At 48.1% G+C, this 25,570-nt stretch overlaps 1 protein-coding gene across 4 annotated transcripts; it reads left to right on the forward strand.

Moving 5' to 3' along the window:
- Positions 1–5,603: 5,603 nt before the first annotated feature.
- RGCC (regulator of cell cycle) lies at positions 5,604–18,189 on the forward strand. 4 transcript variants are annotated; one of them, XR_013995625.1, is made up of 7 exons: positions 5,814–6,066; positions 6,614–6,799; positions 14,640–14,747; positions 15,542–15,703; positions 15,810–16,040; positions 16,506–16,568; positions 17,796–18,189. XR_013995625.1 is itself a non-coding variant. In XM_081085187.1 (5 exons), the coding sequence occupies exons 1-5, from the start codon at positions 6,018–6,020 to the stop codon at positions 17,801–17,803; spliced, it is 414 nt and encodes a 137-aa protein (XP_080941313.1). In that variant the 5' UTR covers positions 5,604–6,017; the 3' UTR covers positions 17,804–18,189. The 4 variants fall into 4 exon arrangements, 1 of the variants encoding a protein (XP_080941313.1); XR_013995626.1 differs by having other exon boundaries at positions 15,823–16,040; XR_013995624.1 differs by having other exon boundaries at positions 15,542–16,040.
- Positions 18,190–25,570: the final 7,381 nt, after the last annotated feature.

Genomic DNA, 25,570 nt, shown 5'->3' on the forward strand with positions numbered 1-25,570 from the left:
TTAGGCCTGCTCCCAGGTGGCAGAGGGCAGGTCCAATCCCTAGGTGCAGCCCCTGGTCGGGCTCAGAGCAGGGCCGATTGGGGAGTTGGGGCACCGCCCCCTGTCATGCACAGAGCAGGGCAGATTGGGAGGTTGCGATGCCACCCTCAGTCAGGGTAGGGCTCAGGGTAGGGCTGATTGGGGGATTGGGGCACTGCCCCCTGTCACACTCAAGGCAGGGTCGATGGGGAGGTTGTGGTGCCACCCCCTGTCACGCCCAGAGCAGGGCCCATCAGGGGGGTTGGGGCTCCATACCCTGTCATGCACAGAGCAGGGTCAATCAAGGGGTTGGGGAGCTCCCCCCTGTCATGCACAGAGCAGGGCCGATCAGGGGGGTTGGGGCTCCATACCCTGTCACACACAGAGCAGGGTCAATTAGGGGGTTGGGGAGCTCCCCCCTGTCATGCACAGAGCAGGGCCGATCAGGGGGTTGAGGAGCTCCCCCCTGTCACTCACAGAGTAGGGCCGATAGGGGAGTTGGGGCACCGCCCCCTGTCACACTCAGGGCAGGGCGGATCAGGGGGTTGGGGCGCCGCCACTGTCACACTCAGGGCAGGGCCGATGGGGAGGTTATGGCTCTACCCCATCACACACAGAGCAGGGCCCGTGGGGGGGGGGCGGGTTTGGGGCGCCGCCCTCTATCACCCACAGTGCAGGGCCAATCAGATGGTTGGGGCACCGCCACTGTCACACGCAGGGCAGGGCTGATGGAGAGGTTATGGCTCTACCCCGTCACACACAGAGCAGGGCCTGTGTGTGTGTGTGGGGGGGGGTAGTTTGGGTGCCACACCCTGTCACACACAGAGCAGGGCCGATCAGGCGGTTGGGGCGCCGCACCCTGTCACACACAGAGCCACAGGGTGATCAGGGGGTTGGGGAGCTCCCCCCATCAGGCACAGAGCAGGGCTGATCAGAGGGTTGGAGCGCCTTCCCCTGTCACGAACAGAGCAGGGTGGATAGGGAGGTTGTGGCCCCGCCCCCTGTCACACACAGAGCCACAGGGCGATCAGGGGGTTTGGGCGCTGCCCCCTGTCATGCTGATCCCAGTGCCGGGAGGCCTCTCAGCTCCGCTGATCCCAGTGCTGGGAGGCCTCGCGGCTCCGCTGATCCCATTGCTGGGAGGCATATTACCCTTTTACTGTATAGGATAGAGGCCTGGTGCATGGGTTGGGCTGGCTGGTTTGCCCTGAAGGGTGTCCTGGATCAGGGTGGGGGTCCCCACTGGGGTGCCTGGCCAGTCTGGGTGAGGGTTGAGGGTTGTTTTCAGGCTGACTGAAGCTCCCAACTGCTCCTTTTTTTCTTTTTTTTTTTTATTCTGGGCCAGCTTTAGCTCTGAGGCTCCAGCTCTTAGGCCTCCGCTCCTGAAAGCAAGTATCTGGTTTGTTTCAGTTCTATAATCGAAACAATGTATAACTTCAGCTCTGAGATCCTGGGCTCGCTGAAAGCAGGTTTCTGGGGTTTTGTTTAGCTTCTATATTTGTTACAATGTTTCTTAAACTGCAAGCTCAGAGGCCGGCAAGGCAGGCAGGGAACGTTGGAGTCCTCCGTCACTGAAGCAAGCAAGCCACATGTTAGTTTCAAGCTGCCTGGCTGCCGGCTGCCATCTTGGCTGGCAGTTAATTTGCATATCTCGCTGATTAGCCAATGGGAAGGGTAGCGGTCGTACGCCAATTACCATGTTTCTCTTTTATTAGATAGGACTAGAGGCCCGTTGCACAAAGATTCATGCAATAGACCTTCTTTCCCCTGGCTGCCAGCACCAGTTTTCCTCTGGCACCCGGGACCTAGACCTTCACTCTGGCCACTGCCTTCCATCTTTGCTCTGGACACAGTCTTCGCTGCGGCTGCAGCCTTCAGTCTTTGCTCCTCACTCCGGCCAGAGTCTTCAGCCTCCAGCCAGAGCTACTCCTGTAGCTCCTTCCGCCCCCCACCCTCCCCCTCATAGCTTGATTGCTGCTTTGCCTGCAGACCTCGCAGATGGGCTCCTGGGTCCCAGGGGGCCACCTTGCCTGCAGCCGGGCTTTCCGATCACGATCATGATCACGATCATGATCATGGGCCGCAGGCAAGGCGGCTCCTGGGTCCCAGGGGACTGCCTTGCCTGCGGCCTGGCTTTCCAGCGGCTCCTGGGGTCGCACACGGGGGCCTGGATGGTGGCTCCCAGTGTCCTGCCCTGCCTGCAGTATGCAAATTAGCCGCCATCTTTTTTTGGCGGTTAATTTGCATATCGTGCTGATCAGCCAATGGTGATGGTAGCGAAGGTATGGTTAATTACCATGTTTGTCTATTATTAGATAGGATAGTTTAGGTATTAAAACATGGACTAATAGGGTACTGATTGCCTCTGAGGAGGGAGGAAGAGTGGGAGACAAGACTGGGAAATACAGATAAGAGGATTTCAAGTTTATCTGTATTATTCTAATTTCTCTTATTAAGAAATTAGAGACCCGGTGCATGACATTCGTGCAGGGGGGGGCCCTCAGCATGGCCTGTGCCCTCTGGGGACGCCTCAGGGGATGTCCGACTGCTGGCGGGGAGTGGGACTAAGCTGGCAATCGGACATTTCCTGAGGGGTCCTTAGTGCTGCTGCGCTCACCAGCCTTGAGCCTGGCTTCTGGCTGAGCGGCGCTCCCCCTGTGGGAGCACACTGACCACCAGGGGTCAGCTCCTGCATTGAGCGTCTGCCCCCTGGTGGTCAGTGTGCATCATAGCAACCAGTCGTTCTGTTGTTTGGTCGATTTATTATATAGGATATTTGAAACATGAAGAGGTGGTCAATTTAATTACTTTTTAGGTAAATGTAAATTAAAGCCACAGAAAAACGGAAAAAAATTGCAGTAAGATACCAGTATACACTCACCAGAATGGTTAAAATTAACATGTCTAGCAATATCATATGTTGACACAAATATGGAGCAATTGGAATTCTTATACATTGCTGGGAGTGTAGATTCATTCAACACTCTGGAAAATAGTATCTTTAAAAGATAAGCACATGTCTCTACTGTGATTCTGAAATTTCCCCCCTAGGTATAAACCCAAGGGAAGTGAGTATTGATGTGCACCAAAAGAAATGTACAAGGATGTTCACAGCAGCTTTCTATTAGTCAATGACTAGAGATAACTAAGACAATTTGGTTATTCCACTTCTAGATGTATATCCTAGAGGCTCTTAATCATGTACACAAGGAGACAGGCGCAAGAATACTCACTGCAGCACTATTCAAGTAAGACCAGCCCAGCAGCAGCAGCAGCAAAACAAGTTAAATGTCCACCAGCAGGAGGATGGATTAATACTGCAACAACACCCATGCATGGACATTACGTTAAGCAAAAGAAGCCAGATATAAAAAAATGAATACACTATGATGTTGTTTAAGGAGTTTTAGAATTGGCAAACTAATAATCCTTGGGTTAAGTATCATAGGGGTTACTTATGGGGGCCTACTGACTGGAAAATGGCATCCAGACTCTTTTAGGGTGAGAATAAAATACTATATCTTCATCTGGATGGTAATTACACAGGTAAACATTTACCGAACTTACACTCAAATTTTGCATACTTTGTTGTATGTAAATTATACCTTAAAAATATCTGAAGCAAAAATAAAATGTTAACATGTGTTCATTCTCAGTGGTGGCTACACAGAGCGCTATGACCTAATTCTCTATATTTTTCCATATATTAAAATTATAATTAGGAAAGAGAAGAGAGCAGTAGTCTTCCATAGCCAGAATAACACCCATGCTAGAGGTGACACTTTGAGTTGGGGCCCCTCAATGCTTGGGTGGGTTCCCTTACAATGGGGGGCAGACGACAAGAGCCAGCCAACCTGAGAAGAGGTTACCTTCATTGTCACTGTCTCGGTAAACTGAATGGCTGCTGTAAACTGGAGCTGTTTTGTAGACTGTTCTGAAGATCAGCTTGGCTAATTCTTCAGCTGACAGGGACCCAAGAGCTGGGCTGGGTTGTCCACCACCCTGTACCCTGCCCCCCCCCCCCCCCAGGAGGGAGAGCTGCATTTGGAAAGCAGTTCCTTGGTCTCAGCTGCCCAATTGGTTGCTGTTCTGCTAGCCCAGGGCATCACCAGTGGGAAAGAGAAAAAAAAAATTAAAAAGGGAGGTGGGAAAAAGGAAAAAATAGAAGAGGTGAAATGAAAGATGCATATGCCTTGCCTTGTTGCTTTAAGGACCTGGATTATCTACTTCAGTATTTGGAGCTTCGTCCTCCTGTCTGCTCAGTTCTCCACCTTACTCTGTGGAGGAAGTGTGGGTGTGGTGAAGCCCAAAGCGGCTCTGAAACCAGATAGGGCTGCCCTGCCATCAGGACCTGACTAGCTGGCTACTTAACCTCTCTGCGCCTCACCTGTGAAACAGAAGCAGTAATTCTGCCTCTCAGGGTTGCTCTGGGGCTGAAATGGTGCATGCCAGACCTGACCTTGGGGGCCCTTGATAACCAGGATAAGACCCCTTGTTTCTCCCTGAAGCCAGCTTTGTGAGTCCGAAACCCTGGCAAGGTCTCCCAGTAGAAGTTTTAGCAATGATGACGGTTGAGCACTTGACATGTGACTGACTCAATTTTTTCATTTTATTCTATTTTAATTGCTTTACATTTAAATAGCCAGCTGTGGTCAGTGGCTACTCATTGGGCAGCACAAGAAGAGTCATTCACAGTCACAACTGGTGCCCTGCCAGGCGGCTGGGCAGGGTGGCCCTTTAGTGTGGACTCAGAGGGGCCCAGGTACTCCCTGCACCTAAGAAGCCATTTCTTCCGCCTAACAAGCTCCTCCAGAATGAAGTCAGGGACTGTAGTCAGGCTCCGGCTCAGCTGGGAGCAGTCAAGGTTGGTAAACCGTGGACTCCACTGACTTCTGTTTCTCTTTCCTCCCACACTTTCCACCCACAACTCTTTTAAAATTTTAAATGTTTCTATTGAATTCAGAGAGGAAGGGAGAGGGAGAGATAGAAACATCAATGATGAGAGAGAATCATTGATTGGCTGCCTCTCGCAAGCCCCAGTAATCAAGCCGGAAACCTGACATGTGTCCCCACCAGGAATCTAACCGCAACCTCGTGGTTCATAGGTCCTGGCTCAACCACTGAGCTACACCGGCTGGGCCCACAACTCTTTTTATTTTTATCTATTGGTTTGGGAGAAGAGAGAAAAACATCGATCTGTTGTTCCCTCTATTCATGCATTCATTGGTTGCCTCTTGTATGTGCCCCACGGGGATGGAACTGCGGCAACCTTGGCACATTGGGACCCCGCTTGAACTAACTGAGCTACCCGCCAGGGCTCCACCCACAACTCTTAAGTCCCTCGGAGAAGTTGGGTGGGGAGGCGTGGGAGACACCCCCTGGGTCTCTCCTCTCAGCCGTTCAGCTACTTTACTCTTCACAGCAAACCCTGGAGGCTTAGCGTTTTCATTTCACAGATGAGGGAACTGGTGCTCCAGTAGGTTCAGGGCACAGGGCGGGAAGCAGCGGAGCTCCAGCCGAAAGTAGAACTTTTTGGGGTTCTGGTGACGTCAAAGGCATCTTCGTGGGTCGGGTTGTCAGGGTGCGCGGGGAAAACGGCGGGTAAATATTTGGCGCTGTAACCTGGGCTCCAGCCAGTCCTAGTCACTGCGGTTCCCGGGCGGCGCGTGGCGAGGGCGGTGTCTGGGGACAAGGGCATCTCGGCGGGCGGCGGAGCCCACTCGCCGGCCCCGCCCCGCTCCGCTCCGCCTCCGCCGGCGGCTATAAGTCACCCGGGCTGCGGTGGCGGCGCTGTTGAAAGAGCGCGTGCGGACCGGACCGGACCGTACTGGGAGCGACAAGGAGCGACAAGTAGAGCGGGAGCAGAGCGGGAACAGAGCGGGAGCAGAGCGACAAGCAGAGCGGGAGCGCGCGCCGAGCCCCCGGCTGCAGTGCGAGCGTCCCGGGTCCCGGGCAGCACCTCGCAGGACCCTCCGCCCCGCGCCGGGCAGAGCCCGCCCATGAAGCCGCCCGCATCGCAGGGCAGCCCCGCGGCCGCCGCAGCCGCAGGTGAGCGGGGTCCCCTTAGAGCCCTGGGCCTACAGGTGAGGGGGTGGGGTGGGAGCGGGAAAGAAGAGCGATGCCGTGTCCTGCCTTACACTTTACCTCCCGCCATACTCACCAGCGGGAGCCTGCCCGTGGCGGGTCAGCTTCCCCCCCCCCCACCCCCCCCACACACGCCCCCACGCAGGGCTGGGGACCCGAGCTCGACCCCGCGGGCGCAGCCGGACTCAGTTTTCCCTCCGCCAGCGGGTTCGCACGCGCCCCCGGGGGAGCGAGCGTGGGGACACGGAGCCGGCGCGCGTGGGAAAGAGTTCCGCTGTGTCACCAGCGGGGGCCCTTGGCCGGCAGTTCCACCCGCCGCAGGCTGTTTCCTTCTCTCTAAGGTGGCGGGATGGCAGGCCGGGCTTCCAGGGGGGTGCAGAATATTAGGAAACAGCAGCGGCGCGCCCGCGTGCGGCCACCGGGCGAGCGCAGGGAGGGTCGTTACCGCCGGGAGCGGGCGGGACGGGGTGCCCGCGGGGCCCGGCGTCTGAGCCCGCGTCCCCGCCCCCAGCGCCCGCCCTGGACTCCGCGGCCGCCGGCGACCTGACGGACGCGCTGTGCGAGTTCGACGCGGTGCTGGCTGACTTTGCGTCGCCCTTCCACGAGCGCCACTTCCACTACGAGGAGCACCTGGAGCGCATGAAGCGGCGGAGCAGCGCCAGCGTCAGCGACAGCAGCGGCTTCAGCGACTCCGAGAGTAAGTGCGCCCCACAAGAAAGGTGCCCCGCGCCCCGAGGCTCCCGCCCCGTCCGTGCAGGAGCGCTGGGCGCGGTCTCAGTTTGCCTATCTGTAGTCGGAGGGGTGGGGCCCAGCGAGGTGACCCTACCGCTCAGGGCAGTCCCCAGGGCACCGGGAGAGTGGAGTCGCGGGGCGGTCGCCCAGCGGGGGCAAGAACCCGGGGGAGGCTCTGGAGGGCCAGTGGGTCTCCCTGCGGCCGGCAGGTGCCACGGGCTGGAGGGTTTCCTGAAGCAGCTGGTCCGGCCTCAGCCAGACGGGACTCCTGGGACCCGAGCCTTTCCACAGTTCCCTCGCCTCCTCTCCTTCCCCCTCCTCCCCTCTCAGCAATAACTTTTCAGAGGATGTGGAGCAAGTGGCACAGGAATGGGGGCGGGAGGGGACGTGGGAGGGCATAATGCTGAAACATTTGTGAAACCAGAAAAGTTTCATAAACGGCTGCTCTTGGGAATTTCTGAAATAACTTCTTGCACTTTCTTTTGGCCCCGCGCTCCCCAACTGGCTGCTCCGTTACAGACAGTTTTGAAAGAATCCCTGGCACTGCTGGGTTCAAGTGTTTTAGGAAGTGACCCCTCCTTCAGGCAGGCCGCTGGGGGAGTGCCGGCTTTGACTCCCCACTTAGACTGGACGGGGAGATGCTTCCTGGGGACTCCCAGGGTCTCTGCCTTAAACAGCCACAAGAGACACAGTTTTCTTCAGGAACCCAGATGTCCTCTAAGGATTATGGATGTCTGCTTAGGTGTCAAACAGCACATTGGGTGACTCTTCAGTATTACATGCTTGCCGGTTTCAAATTACTTATTTTTCAAAGTGAATTTGAAGCAATTCTGGGTTATTCTCGAGACTTCACTCCCTAGATGGCTTCAGGCATGAATGGCACCCTCTTTGCTGCCCTGGACTCTGGAAGTGCAAGCAATGACCTTTCCTTGTAATTCTCTTCTTTTGAAATCCAAAGTTCTTCCTTGTCAGAGGGCAGAGGTTCAGTCCTAGACTTAAACATGAGCTGTCTCCTGAGAAGGGATAAAGGGCACGCACGACCCTTCAGAGTTTGAGTCAGAAACCCGAGTTCCAGCTGACTTTCTTTTGGCTGCCTTGCCCAAGGGTTAGATCTAATTGCAGCTTTGAGGTGAAAGGGAATGGAATAGTGTGCTGTTAATTTTCCGTTTTGTATTTTTGGACTTTGTGGCTAATGACCAGACCGCTTATATTTAATTTCAAAGGGAAGCCTAAAAACTTTTGAAATGTGTCTCACTATCTGTGGCCAAACTGAAATACATTTCCTTCTACTGGGGCATGGAGCAAGTTATTCATTGAGAACAAATTCTTTCCCCCACAGGAAAGAAAGCTGGGGCAGCCTGTCCAGTGCTGGTCTATTGCAAAGAACAGCTCCTTTCTAAACCACAGCCGCACTTGGCTGGAGTACGGTCTGAGCTCGCCCATTCATGGGTGACTGCAGTTTCCTCTGGGTAGGGTTTCAGAGCTGGGATCTGCTTTCAGGGGCCTCAAAGAGAAGGTACTTGAAACACATTCTGAACGGTTCTGGGGGGATGTGTGAAATAATCTGTATTGTTCTTAAGGTATGTGTGTCTATTTCGTTTTCTGCTTTTGTTGTTAACTGTTGAACTAAACCATAGTTTGGTGTTTAGAGAAGTAACGGGGAGGGTATAAAGAAGGCTCTGGTGACATCAGTCTTTTCAACAGATGTGTAGTTTGTCCCCCATATGACTGCTTAGAACTAATCTTGACAGAAGCGGTGTGTATCTAAATAGTAATTTCTTAAGGAAGCATAATATGTATATCTTAATTGCCACCAAGAATTGCGTACAGGCATTTGTTTTAATCATTTGTCTGTTTAATGCTTTCCTGTGGAAGAGAATGTTTGAGAGAGGTAGACCTGCTGAATTCAGTCCACCAAAAGGGAGACACACCAAGGTAAGATAATAAGAGAGGGTCACTTTTGCCACGCCCTGACTATGATTACTATTAGTACTTATTAGCTCTTACTATTAGTGGTCTCTTTGCTGTGCTTTAAATGTGTTAGCTTGCCGAAACCGGTTTGGCTCAGTGGATAGAGCGTCGGCCTGCGGACTGAAGGGTCCCAGGTTCGATTCCGGTCAAGGGCATGTACCTGGGTTGTGGGCATATCCCCAGTGGGAGATGTGCAGGAGGCAGCTGATCAATGTTTCTCTCTCATTGATGTTTCTAACTCTCTGTCTCTCTCCCTTCCTCTCTGTAAAAAATCAATAAAATATATTAAAAAAAAAGTAAATAGATTCTAAAAAAATAAATAAATAAATAAAATAAATGTGTTAGCTCATATGATCGCTACCACAGTTCTATAAGGTAGACACTGTTGTTTGTTTTTTTCTGATAAAACATCAAAACCACATGCGCGCTCTCTCTCTAAGGCCTTGCTCTTCAGGGTGGATTGTTGGCTGGAATGGGAGCCAAGTCCTCAGGAATAGATATGAAGTCCCATTGGACCCAGATCACGTGCCTGTTTAGCAGTGGTGGTTGTGTGTGAAGGTGTATCTTTCAAGTGCTCGTCTGCTGGGGCCGTGGAGCCCAGGCTGAGCACCGTCAGCCCTGGGCAATGAGTGGGCTTCAGTTTCTCTGGCTGTAAGGTTGAACTGATGCTGTTTAATTAGTTCAATTAGAAATATCCATAAGCCCATAATTAGGAAGAAATACTTGCTCTTTTTAAAAAACGTATATTTTTATTGATTTCAGAGAGGAAGAGAGGGAGAGAGAGAGATGGAAACATCAATGATGAGAGAGAATCATTGATCAGCTGCCTCCTGCACCCCCCACTGGGAACAGAACCCATAGTGTGGGCATGTGCCCTGACTGGAATTGAATCGTGACCTCCTGGTTCATAGGTTGATGCTCAACCACTGAACCACACCGGCCAGGTGCATTTCTGGGGTTTTTTCCCAAGAACCCTTCCTTTTCTCACTAGGTTACTTGCATCCAAAAGAGAAAGATATACATTTCTTCTTCCACCCAAAGAAGCAAGTTACTTAGACGGGAAAGAATAACGGATATTTAATAAGGAAATACTCCTTCATGTTCCCACTTAGGGAGCCCTAAGACATGAAGAGGACGAAAATAACAATTGCAAGATAACTTCACCTTAGGGGTGGCATTCAAATGGGGGTGATCAAAATAGGCTTGTTCCTTTCTCCTACTTGAGTTCTGACAGGTAATCTCAGGCACCTTTGTGGGAATCGTTTAACTTCAGCAGTAAACGGGCAGTGTAGTTAGGAGCTAGGGCAGTGTGGTTCAAACTTGATCATCAGACGTGCTGCAGGAGTTGTAAACATCTTTGGTTTAAACTTATTCTTCAAACTATATTGTTTTCTCAATATTTCTAAAACTATTTCCAAAAATAGTGAGAAAACAACGTAATTTGAAAAATAACTTTAAGCCAAATGTGTTTAAGGCCTGAAGTTTACTGTGTATGCTAGGGCTATTATGATATTGTAGGGCCATTTTAGGGGAAAAGCAACTGGCTTCCTTAGCATGTGTAAGACCTAGAATGTTTGAATGTCTTTTGTCTAGACCAGTGGTCGGCAAACTGCAGCCCCTTGAGTGTGGCTCTTCCACAAAATACCACGTGCGGGCGCGCACGTACAGTGCGATTGAAACTTCGTGGCCACACTCAAGGGGCCAAAGAGCTGCATGTGGCTTGCGAGCCGCAGTTTGCCGACCACTGGCCTAGACTATTCCAGCTTGGCCCTGGGAGAGGGGACCTGATGGACCCTGGCTGCCAGCATGACGGGAAGCATATTGGCTGATCAGACATAGGAGCCACTGAGACTAGAACCTGAACTTGTTCAAACCGTGGGAAAACGGGGAGTTAGGAGCCCTCTGGTTGCCCTAGTGCTGCGTTAAGAATTCTGCGTGGGTCACAGGTCTCACTCTGAAGGCCACCTGGAGAGGTGTCTAGAGGCACGAGCAGTCCCAGAAGGAAAGCTGAGACGACAGCGGTGAAACTGAGGAAGGGGCTCTTTCTTCTTCTACCCCACTTTCAGGGAGGCTGTCAGAACTTAGATTTTTGAGGGGAGATTTGCCCCCCGCCCCATTCCCTGTGGCAAAAGGGAAACAGGTCCAAGGCTTTCTTTTTCTCAGTTGATTACTATAGTTTGCTTGCCTTAAACGTGTGGGATTGTTCTATATTTACAGGAGCTCTGGCCAAGGTTCACTGTCTGTGGTTTTACTTCCCGCTGGACTAGCGCATGTTGGTGCTAACCCTAAATTACCTTTCTCCCCACCCCTAAACTAAAAAAGCACATCTACCTTTTAAACAAGCCTCTGTTTTTGCAGCCGAGCTTCCCAAGCTCTGTTAGTGATTCTAAAGTTAGATGTTTGTATATTTAATATGCTTACATTTCTTCTAACGGTGTCTTACAAAACTTGGTCCCTGAATTTGAGGTTCCTGGCTTCAGCACATGAAGTTGACTTGACAAGGATGTTTTATGGGGCTTTGGGTTGCTTGTGAGATGGGCTTTAGAGCTGATTGAAGTAGATGTAAGTCTTCAAAATATCTGTTCTTGACACCTGCCAAGGTTCCTCAAATCATCACTGTTACATGTCCCTCAAGACCCTATTAATAGCACCTGATACCTGGGTGGGGCAATAATACATTAATAATCTGTATTAATAATACACCTTGCTGTCATTTCATTAGACTAACTGGCCATTATTTTGCAAGGAGTAGAGTTCCAGGGGAATGACAAGAACAGGAAGCCAGGCTTTGCTTACCTTTTAATTTACCACAACGCTTAGCATGAGATGTTGTTCATTGCAGGTGCTTAATAAAAGTCTATAATACGAAATTTTATTGGACAAAGGGTACAGAGAGGTCAAGAGTTTGAGGTACTTTTGTGTTGGTGGTTTGTTCTTGGGAGGTTTATTCTAGGGCACCTCTAAAGAGAAACTTCTCCTAAGGACTTTGCTACTGTCTGAAGAAGAGGAGGAAGCCTGGGCCCCAAATCTTGATTCTTACTATTCTCTGTGGTGACCTTTCCTGTCCTGGGTGTTCCATCCTCCAGTTTGCCAGGAACTTGAGAATAAACCATGAAAACCATGGGTATCATACATGGAGCACCTCAGTTACTCCCCTTTTGCAAAATAACTAAGACGCAGAGGTGAAGTGACCTGCACAGGCCACACAGGCTTCACGGCCTCTCTCCCACACATCGCCATGGCCGCAGCTTCTGTCGGGCCCACCATATCTTTGGGGCTCTTGAGGTTGTCCTTTGCATCTTTTTCATGAATAACATTTGTAGAATAATCCCACCGGGTGGGACTAAACTGTGGGAAGTTTTGGCTAAAGGATGCTGGGTTTCATTTCCTTTTGAAAGGTGAACATTTTGGAGTCTGGAGTCAAGTTTGGCGCAGATTGTGCATAGGACTTATAGAAAGAGAGAAGGCATCAAGGTGTACCAGTGAGCCAGAATATGAGCTAATGTGTGTGTGTGTGTGTGTGTGTGTGTGTTTTCCTCCCAAAGGATGGGTATATGGTGATATAAAATAGCTGGAGAATTGGAGCAGAATAGAGATGAAGTCTGAAGTCCTGGCAAGGGCCTGTGGTTCAGGGTGGGGTGGAGTAAGGTGTGGTGGAGAAACTGGCTCTCCGCGGCCAACTGTCTGTGGGAGATAGAGAACAGAGGTGTGGCCACTGAGATCCGGGCCAGCGAGTCTCTAAGCTTGGCACTCTGGACCAGGGATGGGGGTAAGATAACGCGCCAAAGGCCTAGCGTTCCTTCTGGCTCAGGAGTCTGGGCGCGAGGCCGCCTCCCCGCGGCCCTCTGTGGTTTTCCTGCCGCTATGACTTGCCTCATCTTTCTCCCACAACTTTGTGGGCTTCTCCTGACTGTTGCCTGGTGACAAATAGTAACACTCTGCTGTAGGTCTGCAGTGGACACAACCACTTCGCTGTATGCTGGGAAAAGGCTTTCCCCGTGGAAACCCAGACTGCTCTAGAGGTGGGCTTAGCTGACAAGGCAAACAGAAGGCACTTGCCAAGTTGAGTCCCACTGAGTACAAGGGTCCTAAGAAATGTTAACAGGGGTGCCCCAGAAAAGTGTCCCATGATCAAGCGAACATGGGAAACAGGGCTTTCTTTATCACAAGACTTCTCAGGGATGTTCAAGTGGAAATGCACAATGGGAATCTCCAAGGATGCTCAGTGCGCCCCAAACTTAGTTGATTACACAGTTCTCTCTCTCTTTTTTAAAGGACCAGTATTCTGAGGAATATGTTTTTGGGGAAATGTGAGAGGTTCACCATTTGGATCTCAGTAGGTGTTCATCATCAAAACCCTGAAAAATGATGTGGTCCTTTCAGGTGATGTGAGCTGGACCTTTGAAGGTCGAAAACTTTGAGGTTGGGCGTGTTTGAAAAAGTGGACAAGATGGGTGTGTGGGCCAGGAAGACAAGATGGTGCCCCCCCCCCCCCCACCAACCCCCTGCAGAATAGCAGGGGAGGCAAGTGAGCCAGGTGAGATGCCTGAGAGCTTGTAGCAGCCTTTAGGAGTGAAGATAAATTCTCTTGGGACCAGAAACCTCTACTTCTGAAAACCCTTTTTATTCTGGGCACATCTTTTGTAACTTAGTCATGTTCGTTCTGTGTTAAGGGGACCAAAGAAGGATGTGTTTGCCTCCTCCTGACCTGGAGGTAATTGGAGAATTCTTATGGAGGAGTGGGGCCTGGCCAGGACCTCATGATTCGGCTTCCCTCTCTCACCTGAAGAGTATTTCCAGATCATCTCCACTACAGCCGTGGCTGGCTTTGTGTTTTGTTTTAACCAGGAAGACTGTTCCTTTGTGACCTCATTGGCCACATCCTGCTTCCGCTGTCTGCTCTGCCTTTGAGCCCTTTGAGCTGGTGCAGCTCAGCCAGCAGCTCCTCTCTGTCACGGCCGCATGGCTGGGCTGGCTGAGAGTTGGTTTCCTCTCCCTTGCTGTCGGTCTGGTCTTTGGGGGTATGACAATAGAGGGAACCATAAAATCACTCAAAGTGTCTGTAACAGACAAGCTACCGGAGGAGAAATCTTTATCGTTGACCCTCTAGCTCAGTGATGGCGAACCTATGACCCGCGAACTCATTTTTTTGGTTGATTTTTCTTTGTTAAATGGCATTTAAATATATAAAATACATATCAGAAATATAAATCTTTGTTTTACTATGGTTGCAAATATCAAAAAATTTCTATATGTGACACGGCACCAGAGTTAAGTTAGGGTTTTTCAAAATGCTGACACGCCGAGCTCAAAAGGTTTGCCATCACTGCTCTAGCTTAACTCCAGAGTGTATGCTCTCAGGAAAATCATGACAAAAATTCTCTCTTGAACAGGCAGGGAAAATTATTAAGTCATGGGATCCAACCTTGTGTTTATATTTTAGCGGGTTCAGAGGGCAGAAAATAAATTTTTTAGAAAAGATGATTCCTTATGGCTAAGATCCCAAATCAACCTGGTGTTGGTCAGGCACCTGGGCAGTGGGCTCCTCTGTGTTGTAAGGAGGCCAGTGTGGTTGTGGTGACTCCATCACACCTGACCTTTTTCAGGGTAGCAAGGGCCTTTGTTGCATGTGATTACACACACACACACATAGGCACACGCACACACAGAGCCACACTCTCCTGTTTCAAATCATTTTGGGGGCATACATATAAAATCTGGAAATCAACCCATTTTGTTTACTAGAAATTTGTATCTTTTGCTCCTTTTGGTGATAAGCTGTTGATTATAGACTGAAGACCATTCCTAATGAGTTATGTTTTCTTTCCTGAAAGGTGCAGATTCATTTTACAGAAACAGCTTCAGCTTCAGTGATGAAAAACTGAATTCTCCAACAGACTCCACCCCGGCTCTGCTCTCTCCCGCCGTCACTCCTCGGAAAGGTGAGTTCATTAGTTGGAGCTCATTTTTTTTGCTTCCTTATTCCCTTCCTCTTCTCAGCCTCTTCTCTCTTCCCCCTGATCCTTAACCAATCTTTCCCAAAGGCAAAACAAACAGATGACTAATCTCTTAGTATAGTATGGTGTAAAGTGGAATTTATTATTTTTCAGGATTTTGATCAGTGTGGAAGTGAAATCAGATAACACAATGGGGGTGGCATGGGGTCACCAAAAAAACACCCCAAATTCACAGGGAGAAAGAAGCTAGTAGACGCCACACAGTGCTCTGCTCTCTCTCAGGTGGTGTCCTTGAGACCGTGCGAGGACAGCGCTCTCCCTGACTGGTGGCTTCCAGAGTTTAAAACTCAGCAGTTAGACTTTGCAGAAAATAGCAGTCTTTTTATTGCATTAACTATTTAACCAATGATTTCAGATGACCAATTTAGCAATTAAATGGGCTCATCATTATGAGACAAGAGATGATTGAACACGATTCTAAGTAGCAGCTCCAGCCCGTCTCTGCTGTGGTATGAGTAGCCCTGGAAGCTTTAAAGGTGCACGAGCGGCTTCTTATTTTTTGGAGCTAGTAAGTGTCTCCAGCCAGAGAGCCGAATGTCCTGTTACAGTGAACAAGGGCCCTTTTGAAAACAAAAGGAGTTTTTTTCTCCCTTAAGAAACATTATACTTGCTGAAAATAGTTGCAGAATGCAATAAAAATAGAATGTGGCTGAAGAGAAATATGAAGATCCCATCACTTTTCTCACTCTGGCATTAAGGCAAAATTCTCTCTTTCAAAGGAGCCGTTTTAAAACTCTCTCAGGATAGCAATATTAGCAGCCTCCAGGGACTCCGCCATTGTCCTGCCCTCCGTCTGTAACAGGTCTGTTGAATTCAGACAGACAGAGCAGTCTAGCAAGTGGCTTAAAACATGTCCAGATCTGCTACCTGATCCTCAAGAGGTAGGAATTAAAGAGGGGAACAGAGCCCTCCTGGCAAATTGACTATATAAACTAAAAACAAAGAGCCATTTGTAGCCAGCAGGGGTTAATTAATACATATATCCAGTAATGCATTTCAGAGACGGCATGAATGATGAATTCTACACAAAAAAGTAAGATATACAGAAAAAAGTATGTATCAGGATACAGAGGAAACAAGATCAAGAGAAGGACTCGTTACCTCTTCCTGGCACCTGGATGGAATAAGAGAAGCCTCATGTCCCCTACCCTGTACCACTTCGACAAGGACCAGTGGCTCCTCATTCATTTCATACTGGAGGGACTCTAAGGGCCTAAGGTGACAGTACAAGCAAGAAAGTGTCAGAGAGAGAAGTGCAGCAGGAATTAGGGCTTCTGGGCATCCATTCTGCACAGGGCCATGCTTACTGAATATTTTTGACTGATAACTCAAATCCTACACAATCAAAAAAGGAAAACCTTTTATCTTTCTTCCTTGCTCCTTACACCCCCCTTCCTTATTACCCCCCAAGCTTTTAAGGCCTCGAAGGGAGGTGGTTCTTCCAGGTTGTTGGGGGGCGGGTAGGGGAGGGGGATGGAAGAAACATTTAGGCTACTCTTCAGAATGCGGTTCTGAGTTGACTGTAAGTAAACTCTGGAGCAGACACATGTTGGTACAGGACACTCTTCACTAACATCTCTGAAGACAGAGAGATTCAAAACAGGGTCAAATAATAGTAGAAAAGGTGGGAGTCATCAGCTGTCTCTGATATGGGGAAACTGAACTCCAACTATTGTTTTTCAGCCAAACTAGGAGACACGAAAGAGCTAGAAGACTTTATTGCTGATCTTGACAGAACATTAGCAAGTGAGTACATGCCTGGTATTAAAAAATCAAACGGAAAACTAACCGACACCTCTGATAAAGTGCTGTAATGTTTACCAACTTGCCTGGGGCAGGAAGTTACACCATAAGGCTTCTTTAGGTTCCAATACAGGACCCTAGTGGCTCAGAAAGAAATTGGGAGGATCAGCTTGCCTTAAAGTAGACCGAGCAACTTTTCAAACAGTGAGACTAGGCCACCAGCAAACAATGGTATTTTGTTTGAGAAATGGAGAGTAAAAGTAGTATAGTCATTAGAGCAAGACTGGAGCTTTACCATCATGATGGTCTGCCTGGCTTTTCAGAGAAGAAATGAGCTGATTGGCTATGCAGGCATTATGCTGACAAGCCAGAGGGTTCCATCCCATAGCCAGGGAAATTCCCAGGTTTGATCCAGGGGCTTGGTGAGGTCTGACTTCCAAAGGGTTGGGTCCTGAGAGAGAATTAGCTGGAGAGACCCTGTAACCAAAGATCCACGCTAGTTACAAAAAGACCTACATTAAGTATGCGATACCTTATTTCCCATTTGGCCATTACACAATGATACCCCATTTAGTGTAACCAAAAATGTTGAAAAATGGAGATATCTGATAATAACTGCACACTCTGTTTCAAAAGGACAGGATTTCAGAAGCCAGAGGGACAGCTAGAGCTTCTGAGATCAGTGTTTCAGCAGCTCTGTTCTTTGGGGGCCTTGTTCAGTCACAGAACAAGCGTGGAGAATTGTGTCCTAGCCCCTTACTTTTTCAATGAAAGAGTTGCTTTTCCATAAAAAAATATTTATGCTGTGCTCTGCTAAATAGCTGGGCAAAATCTGAAAAATTGGATTCAAAGCTGGTTATTTAAAAATAACTCTGTTCTTTACACTATTTCAGACAGGCTTAAATATTAGGTGGAGGGTCCTGTGTGTTCTCTGCCTGCAGAGTTATTGCCCATTTTCTTACACACTGTACCATCCTACATCAGAAGACCAAAGCCTGTTTTGACAGGGATTTTTTTGTAATTACAGCTCAGTTGCATTAGACCCATGTAACAAGCCTGTCTACTTCATGGAAATTGCAGCGGGCTGACCAGTCATACCAGTTAATCAGACATACATTATGTGGGAAGCCTGCCATTAGGTTTGTTGCTTTGATGCATGTCTGAGATGGTGGTTAAGCATAGGAGCTGTACACTTTTGTGAATGGATAACCTCATCTATCCTATTTACAGGTATGTGAGAAAAGGAGAAGTTCTGGGTCCTTTCATCATAAGGGAAAAGCTTCAGAAAGCTCCAAGGACCTGGTAAAATCAGCTACAGAATTTGCTGCCAGAGGAATAGAGATGAGCACATGCCTACCACCAGGCCATTCCCAGCTGGTCCTAAAACTAGCCTTTGGGCTCATCCTTGAGCAATTTCCACAGTGAAACTGACTTTGTTTACCTGCTTGCAGCATATTAGAGCAGACCACTCATGCTAATATTGTATTTCTCTTAAAAGATGGCTTTCATGTAATTTAAAGTGCTTTTATGAAAATATTTGTAATTAATTATATATAGTTGGAAACAGTGATATGCTTTCCTCAGTATAATATATTTTTGTATGCAAATAAAATTTGAACTGGAATCTGTATTTTGCAAGCTTTTTCTCCCCCTCCCCCCCTTATTTCTTTCAATATATTACCATTCAAATAAAGTGGGAATGACATGCCTCTTGATTTCTAACAAGGATCTTGGATGCTGCCAATTGTACTAGACCAGTAGTCGGCAAACCGCGGCTTTTTGGCCCCTTGAGTGTGGCTCTTCCACAAAATACCACGTGCGGGCGCACACATACAGTGTGATTGAAATTTCATGGCCCATCCGCAGAATTTGGTTTTTGGCTTGGGCGAGTCTATTTTGAAGAAATGGCGTTAGAAGAAGTGGGGGTATGTTCACTGAGGTCGACCCCTCAGATTGAGGACATTTTTAGCAAAGGCCAGTTTAGGAGTACCCTAATTAAGTTAATAACAATATACCTACCTATGTAGTTTAAGTTTAAAAAATTTGGCTCTCAAAAGAAATTTCAATCGTTGTACTGTTGATATTTGGCTCTGTTGACTAATGAGTTTGCTGACCACTGTACTAGACAATAGGATGGTAAACTTAAAATGTTACTTCGTTTTTTAATCCTCACCTGAGGATATTTTTTCCATTGATTTTTAGAGAGAGTGGAAGAGAGAGGGAAAGACAGAAATATTGATGTGAGAGCAACACATCTATTGGTTGCCTCCTGCCGGGCCAGGGAGGAGCCTGCAGCTGAGGTACATACCCTTGACTGGAATCAAACCCAGGACCCTTCAGTCTGCAGTCCCAACGCTCTATCCACTGAGCCAAACCAGCTATGGCTTAAAATGTTACTTTGAAACTAATTTCTGAATTCTAGAGGAAAATGTATGATTAATGGGAAATTTTAATTTGAGAATTGTGGCTTTGATGGAAGTTGAGTTTCTCTTCTATCTCTGTTCGCCTATTTTCATATCTTAGCATCTTTTTTAGGTATCATGGGCTCTCTCCTTTGGTTTAAGGGAAATATCAGTTTCACTCACAATCCAGGACTTAAATATGAGGGAAACTTGGGGCAGCCAGAAGAGTTGGTGGTGCTCTTACAAATCTCTGTGCTAAGGAAGATTTGATGTACTGATCTCGATGCCCATGTTCAGCTGGCTTTGGTGGAGCCAGGGGGTCCAGATGCAAGGTCTTCCATCAGGTGGGCTTTGCATGTAGAAGCCAATGCTCACCTCCCCTCCCCCCTGCCTTTTTTGGAGGCTGGGAGAGGTGTAAAAACAGGAAAGTTCATAATTTTCTTATTTATGATTTTCTATTTACAAACCTCTAAAATGGCCCTAGCTGGTTTGGTTCAGTGGACAGAGCATTGGTCTGTGGACTGAAGGGTTTGATTCTGGTCAAGGGCATATGCCCGGGTGGCAGGCTCAATCCCTGGTGAGGGGCATGCAGGAGGCAGTTGATCAATGATTCTCTCTCATCATTGATCTCTCTCCCCCTCTCTCTCTTGTCCTCTCTGAAATCAATAATCAAAATCTCTGAAATCAACCTTGGTATACTTGTTTTTAGTTCTATTAGTTATTTTATGGGTTTACATAAAAATATCATTTACAAATAGAAATAGTTTTACTTCTTACTTTCCAATCTGAATGCCTTTTTAATTCTTTCTGTTGCCTCATTGCCCTAGTTCAGCTGTGGGCAAACTACGGCCCGCAGGCCAGATCCGGCCCGTTTGAAATGAATAAAACTAATGAAATAAAAGACCGTACCCTTTTATGTAATGATGTTTACTTTGAATTTATATTAGTTCACACAAACACTCCATCCATGCTTTTGTTCCGGCCCTCCGGTCCAGTTTAAGAACCCATTGTGGCCCTCGAGTCAAAAAGTTTGCCCACCCCTGCCCTAGTTAGAACATCCAGTACAATGTTGAAAACAAGTGGTGAGAGGGCATACCCTCATCTTGTTCCTGATCTTAGAGGGAAGCCTTTATTTTTTATCTTTAAGTATGATGTTTGCTGTGGGCATATTTTCTTTTTCAATCAAATGAGCTCTTGACTTGTTTTCTAAACACAACTTCTCAATGACCTGGAACTGTTTCTTGCTCATGCTTGGGAGTCTTTATCTTCTTTGGATAAATCTTTTTTAAAATCAGGACACCGGTGGCTGGTGTCAGTATAACTGAGAGTATAATTTTTATAACCTCTTCTGGGATTGAGGCTCTATCTTTATGGTCTTCTGGAGCATGAACTCCCATAGTTAGAAGTGCAGGATATGTGGCCTATTGTGGGGATAAGGCAAGTGGTTTGAGGAAAAGAAGTGGATTCTTTTAGAGAAGTGTTGGGGGGAGAGTAATTTATGTACTATAAACTTCTCTTGGGTGAATAACTGGGCACAAGCACAGCTTGTGGGCTGAGTTACAGCTTGGGTTCTGAGAATGTTGAAAAAAAGTGTTTTAAATGTTTTACAAGATGTATTTCAAGTAGCACCTTTCTAAACTGTTTTGAGAAATAGGTATTAAGGTCATATATACTTGAAAAGTGCTGCATGGTATGTACCCCACTTAGAGATTTATTCACATTATGCATAAATACTTAGGGTCAATTTAAGTTTGTGAATCAGAGAACCAAAAATAGAATGTCTTGAACAAAATGGAAGATTTTTTTTCCTCACTAACAGCCCAGAGGTGAGCAGTACTGGGTCCAAAGTGGCTGCTCCTGCCCTTGTCATCACATGTACATTCCAGCCATTAGAAAGGAGAAAAGGTGAGTAAACACAGGCTTATTTCTTTCAATGACATGACTAGAAGGGACACAATCACTTGTGTGCATATTCCCGTGTTTAGATCTTTGTCCGGTAGTCACTCCTAGCTGCAAGGGATGCTGTGAAAAACGTCTCTAGCTGGGCAGATAGATATGTGCTCAGCTAACATTTGAGAGTGCAATTATTAAAGAAAGACAGAGAATGGATATTGGAGGACAGCTAGTCACCTCTGCCACTGAACCCTGCGGTGTTCCTCCTCCTCCAGACCTGAGAGCCAGCAGCATGCCCTTGCAAACTGCTTTATTGTTACCTGGAGTGTGTTAGTGAATGAGCTTTTCTGGAACAGAACAAGACCAGACATTGAGCATGCAGAGCTGTTCGGATGCGAATAGTAGGATTTTGAGTTTGGAAATTTTCTGTTTTTTTTTTTTTTTTAAATATATTTTATTGATTTTTTACAGAGAGGAAGGGAGAGAGATAGTCAGAAACATCGATGAGAGAGAAACATCGATCAGCTGCCTCCTGCACATCTCCCACTGGGGATGTGCCCACAACCCAGGTACATGCCCTTGACCGGAATCAAACCCGGGACCCCTCAGTCCGCAGGCCGACGCTCTAGCCACTGAGCCAAACCGGTTACGGCAATTTTCTGTTTTAACTTCTGGGAGGAATAGCGAAATCAATACAAAAAATATGTTTGACACACATCCAAAGTAAGAGGATCCCGTGCCAGCCTAAATGTTTACACACCAGCCAGCCCCTGGGATGGGACAGAGGGACCAATGCACGCCTCTTCTCAGGGGCATTGTGACAGAGAGGGCTACATTGCACATCTGTCCAGGTGTGAGAAGGCCATCTGAGGGGAGGGGCAGTTGGAAGTGGTGTACAGCTTACTGGCAATATGGGTGGGGAACTTGAGGAATTAGACTGGAAAAAGGGGGAGAAAGTAAAGTATGGGCTTTCAAACTAGACCAGTTCTGCCACTTTACCTGGGTGCTACCTCGAGTTCACCCTCCTCACAGAGGCTCTGTTTCCTCATTTGTAAAATGGAGATGTGAGTCCTTGTCTCCCAGGGTCACTGTGAAGATCAAATACAGAAAACCTGGCGTCTACAACTCCTCATCCTCCTTTTCGTATTACAAGGACACTGGGATCCTCTGCCCAAGGCACAACCAAGCTTTGCCTAGAGTGGTCTCAGAGGCAGTTCCAACCCCATAGTTCCTCCTCCGATAAAAGAAAGCCAGAAGCTGCTGTCTGACGGGACCAGGGGAGCAAGGCAGGGGGAGAACATAGGACACAGAGCCCAGAGATGGGCTTCAAGGCCCGCCTTGCCATTGACTGATCCGGGTCCTCTCATGGCCTCAGCTTCCTCCAGGTTAAGCACAGGACGGGGACTCAGTGTCTCGATGACTCACTGTTGGGTTTCTTTAGCCCCTCCAGTTTGGTGGCTCTGGCTCTTACCTCAGACCTTTGCTCTTTTCTGAAAAGCCAATGAGATCTTTTTCTTGGTTTCTCAGGCTGTGTTTCTTCCACATCCTTCTCCAAAAGGTTTTCCTGTGCTAATTTATTTGGCTAAGAAGCTTTGTGGTGAGAGATACCAAACAGGAAATGGCTGTCATAGCTGCTGTCTGCACTTTTGTTTTTTTAAGGCTTTCTCCGGCATAGCTTACCTTCTCTGCGTCCCTTGGTATTGATTTAAGTGCAGGAGTAAGTGGAAGGGGAAAGGGAAAGGGAAACCCATTTTTAGAAGGGAACATTTTCCTTCAAGTTCAGAGTTTACTGAAGGTTAATGATCATACACAACAGCAGTGTTAGGTGGGCCTTTATCCTACAGGGCCTTTGCACAAGCAGGTCCCTCTGCCTGGAATGCCTACTCTTCCCTGTATTTTTTTTTTTTTTCAAGTTAATTTCCTCTTCTTTAGGATTAAGCATCACTTCTTCAGAAAGGCTTCTTGGTCCCCCAGTCCAGGTTGTTTCCTTGGAGCTATTCTTGTAGAACACTCCTTAAGTACACTAATCTTAGTTTGCAATGTCATGTTTGTTAGTGTGATTTTTTTTGGGTTCATTTTTCCCCACCCTCCTGCAAGTGAACCATAGCTCCACACACGCAGGAACCAGCTGGTTTGGTTTGCCACAGTATCCCCAGTGCCTGGCATGACCCCTGGCACACAATAAGGACTCAGTCCATGCTTGTTGAATGAAATAAGTGAAATTTCTCACCTCTTCTACAGCCCAGGCAGACTGGGCATGACACGAGACTGCGGGTTTCTCTTTTGCCCCGTCTTCTCACCAGGCCACCCTTCTCTTGCAGGTCTTTTCTGCTCTCCTTTCTCAGGGCCTTGCCCCTACACTACCAAGGCATCTGAAAAATTGACCCAAGGCCAGCACTGGCACTGGGGACCCATAGCAGTTTCTTCCCCAGCTATTTATTTTTTCAGAGGAGGAGAGACATCTGAAGACCGAGAGATCTTTGAGGATAAACAGAATGAATGAATCTTTGGTGGTGGAACTGCTGGCAGAGTGAAGTAGGGAAAGAGTGAACTTCCTATCACTCCAGGGAGACACAGGATGCCAGGCTGACCCTGATCATAGCACACATTTATACCTTTTCTTAGAACTCAAGGATTCCAAAATCAGCAAAACCCTCTGAGCCTCAATGGGAAAAGAACTGTTCGCACACCATGTGTATGGGGATGTGTGCGTGCATGCGAGCGTGTGTACGTCTGTGGGCATGTATATGCATATGTGTGTTTGTATGTTCTAAATTAGGTAGAAGGAACAGGAGACAAAGACATGGCCCTGGTTTGGAAGGCCCCTAGAAGGCAGGGCTTCAGAGAACCTGGTGCTGAGCTGCTTACCATACTGGCCTGCTAGCAATGGCTCGGTCTGCCTTCTGGGGTTGGACTGGCCCTCCCTCCTACAGGCTTGCTCTTGCTTGTCAACGTGACAAAACAGGATTACCTTTGTCACTGAGTTTTCATGCATCTCATGGGAAGGGCCCATTCCTGTGTGCTCCCAGGAGGCGTGTGACCCACTGTCCTAGGCCCATGGCCAAAGCCTGTTCTGGAACCAAGAGTCAGGGCCTGGTTGTGAATCCCGAGCCAAAGGAAGCCCCTCCTCGCCAAGAACAGGTCTGGGGTGGGGGAAGCAGGGTGAGAGTGTGACCCTCACTTGTCAGGGTATCTTGAGGGTGAGGCCTGGAGGTGCAGGAAGGAAGCCCAGGTGGGGGGGGGGGGGAGCACAGAGTCTGAGTGAGGGGCCTGCTTCCACTGAGGGAAGTGGGAGCGATAACTCAAGCAGCCAGAGAGGATTTGGGGAACAGGATGAGCTGCTCAGTGGGGTTTCCAGCAGGGGAGCAGACTGGAAGGAGAGGAATGCTGGTGAACATGACATTCAGGATCACCGGAAAGGCGGGCCAGCAGCTCATCTCCCAGACAGAAGACGGACTGGCATTTGACTGCAGTCCCAGCCAACTCTGCCCCGACTGCTATATTTCCTTGGGATGATACACAGAAAGTTCTAGTCAAGCTGCTTCATTTTAGGAAGAAGAAAACTGGGGCCGAAGGGTTAAGTGGCCCAACATTGTGTCTCTCAGACAAAAAGGTTTCAGGAAGGTGAAATCAGAGACCTGAATGTACCACGGGGAAAATGAGCTCCCCAAACCCAAAGTATAATTAAACACCATAATCTCAGAGATCTAGGGCTGATAGCAAGATTAGCTGTGTCCAGAAGGACATTCCCTTACCACTTGCTCCTGAGCAGATAAGAGGAGTTGCATAAGGCCACAGGCAAGGCAGCCAGGGAGTGGCACACAAGAAAAACATTTGCTGAGGGAGGTCACCTTGATCTGAGGAAGCCATTGTGCTAAGATTAGAATGGCCCTCTGAGAGGTTATGCCCCAGGTTAGGGCCCAGGCCCCATGGGTCCCAGTGCACGTGGAAAAGTGAAATCTGGATCCTTTTCTACTTTTTAAAATCTTGGTTGAGAAAGGGAAGAGATTGCTTCTCCTTGGCAGGCTACTGAATGGTGTTTCTCAGGCTGTATGTGCCGTTTGTAATTTGTGATCTGAAATACCAAAGTAGTAAGTTTTCCTTTGTGTGAATTCTGTCTTCTCATTGCTGCCACTTCTTGAGATCCAGAAATTCTTTTCAGGTTGTATGAAGTCCTGTGTTTAAAGCAAACTGTTTTCCCCCTGGGAGGAAAAGGAGACAGATGTACTAACATTATCCGAAAGGTCAGATTAGCATTTTCTCCTGATAATTAAGACTCTGCGCTAGACAATCACTACTTTATTTCTTTTAATGGTGATAGACACCTGCTTGGATTTTAGGCACTTGTTTTCTGAGTCTCTTATTGGCTTCCAGACCCAAGAGAAATGCGGGGACTTGGAGATGTTCTGAGAGGAGGTGTGAGGGGTCAGGAAATGAAACCCTTCATTTCAAGGGGCTGGGGTTACATTGTCCCACTTCCTTAAGAGACTAAATGGCAATGTAATGCTACTCAAGAGAGGTTACCTGCTTTCCATGTCATCATGGAGAGTTGGGGCTTGCTTGTGAATCTGAGGTTTTTTCATTTTTAGAGGATAGAGAACCATTTATCTGAAAGGGTGTAGGAAGTCAGCAGCGTAGGTCCTTGACTTCATAGGTCCTTTCCTGCCCCATGGCTATTCCTCCCGACTCTCTGGTCCACACTATGGGCCT

The sequence above is a fragment of the Myotis nattereri genome (assembly GCF_964212035.1).
Source record: "Myotis nattereri genome assembly, chromosome: 2".
NCBI classification, from domain to species: domain Eukaryota; kingdom Metazoa; phylum Chordata; class Mammalia; order Chiroptera; family Vespertilionidae; genus Myotis; species Myotis nattereri.

Excerpts from the sequence above, each read along its gene's own strand:
- RGCC (XM_081085187.1), top strand. The coding sequence starts at position 6,018 with ATGAAGCCGCCCGCATCGCAGGGCAGCCCCGCGGCCGCCGCAGCCGCA. Across the intron at positions 6,067-6,613 it reads CGCGGCCGCCGCAGCCGCAG|CGCCCGCCCTGGACTCCGCG; the intron begins GTGAGCGGGGTC and ends CCCCGCCCCCAG. Across the intron at positions 14,748-16,505 it reads CGCCGTCACTCCTCGGAAAG|CCAAACTAGGAGACACGAAA; the intron begins GTGAGTTCATTA and ends ATTGTTTTTCAG.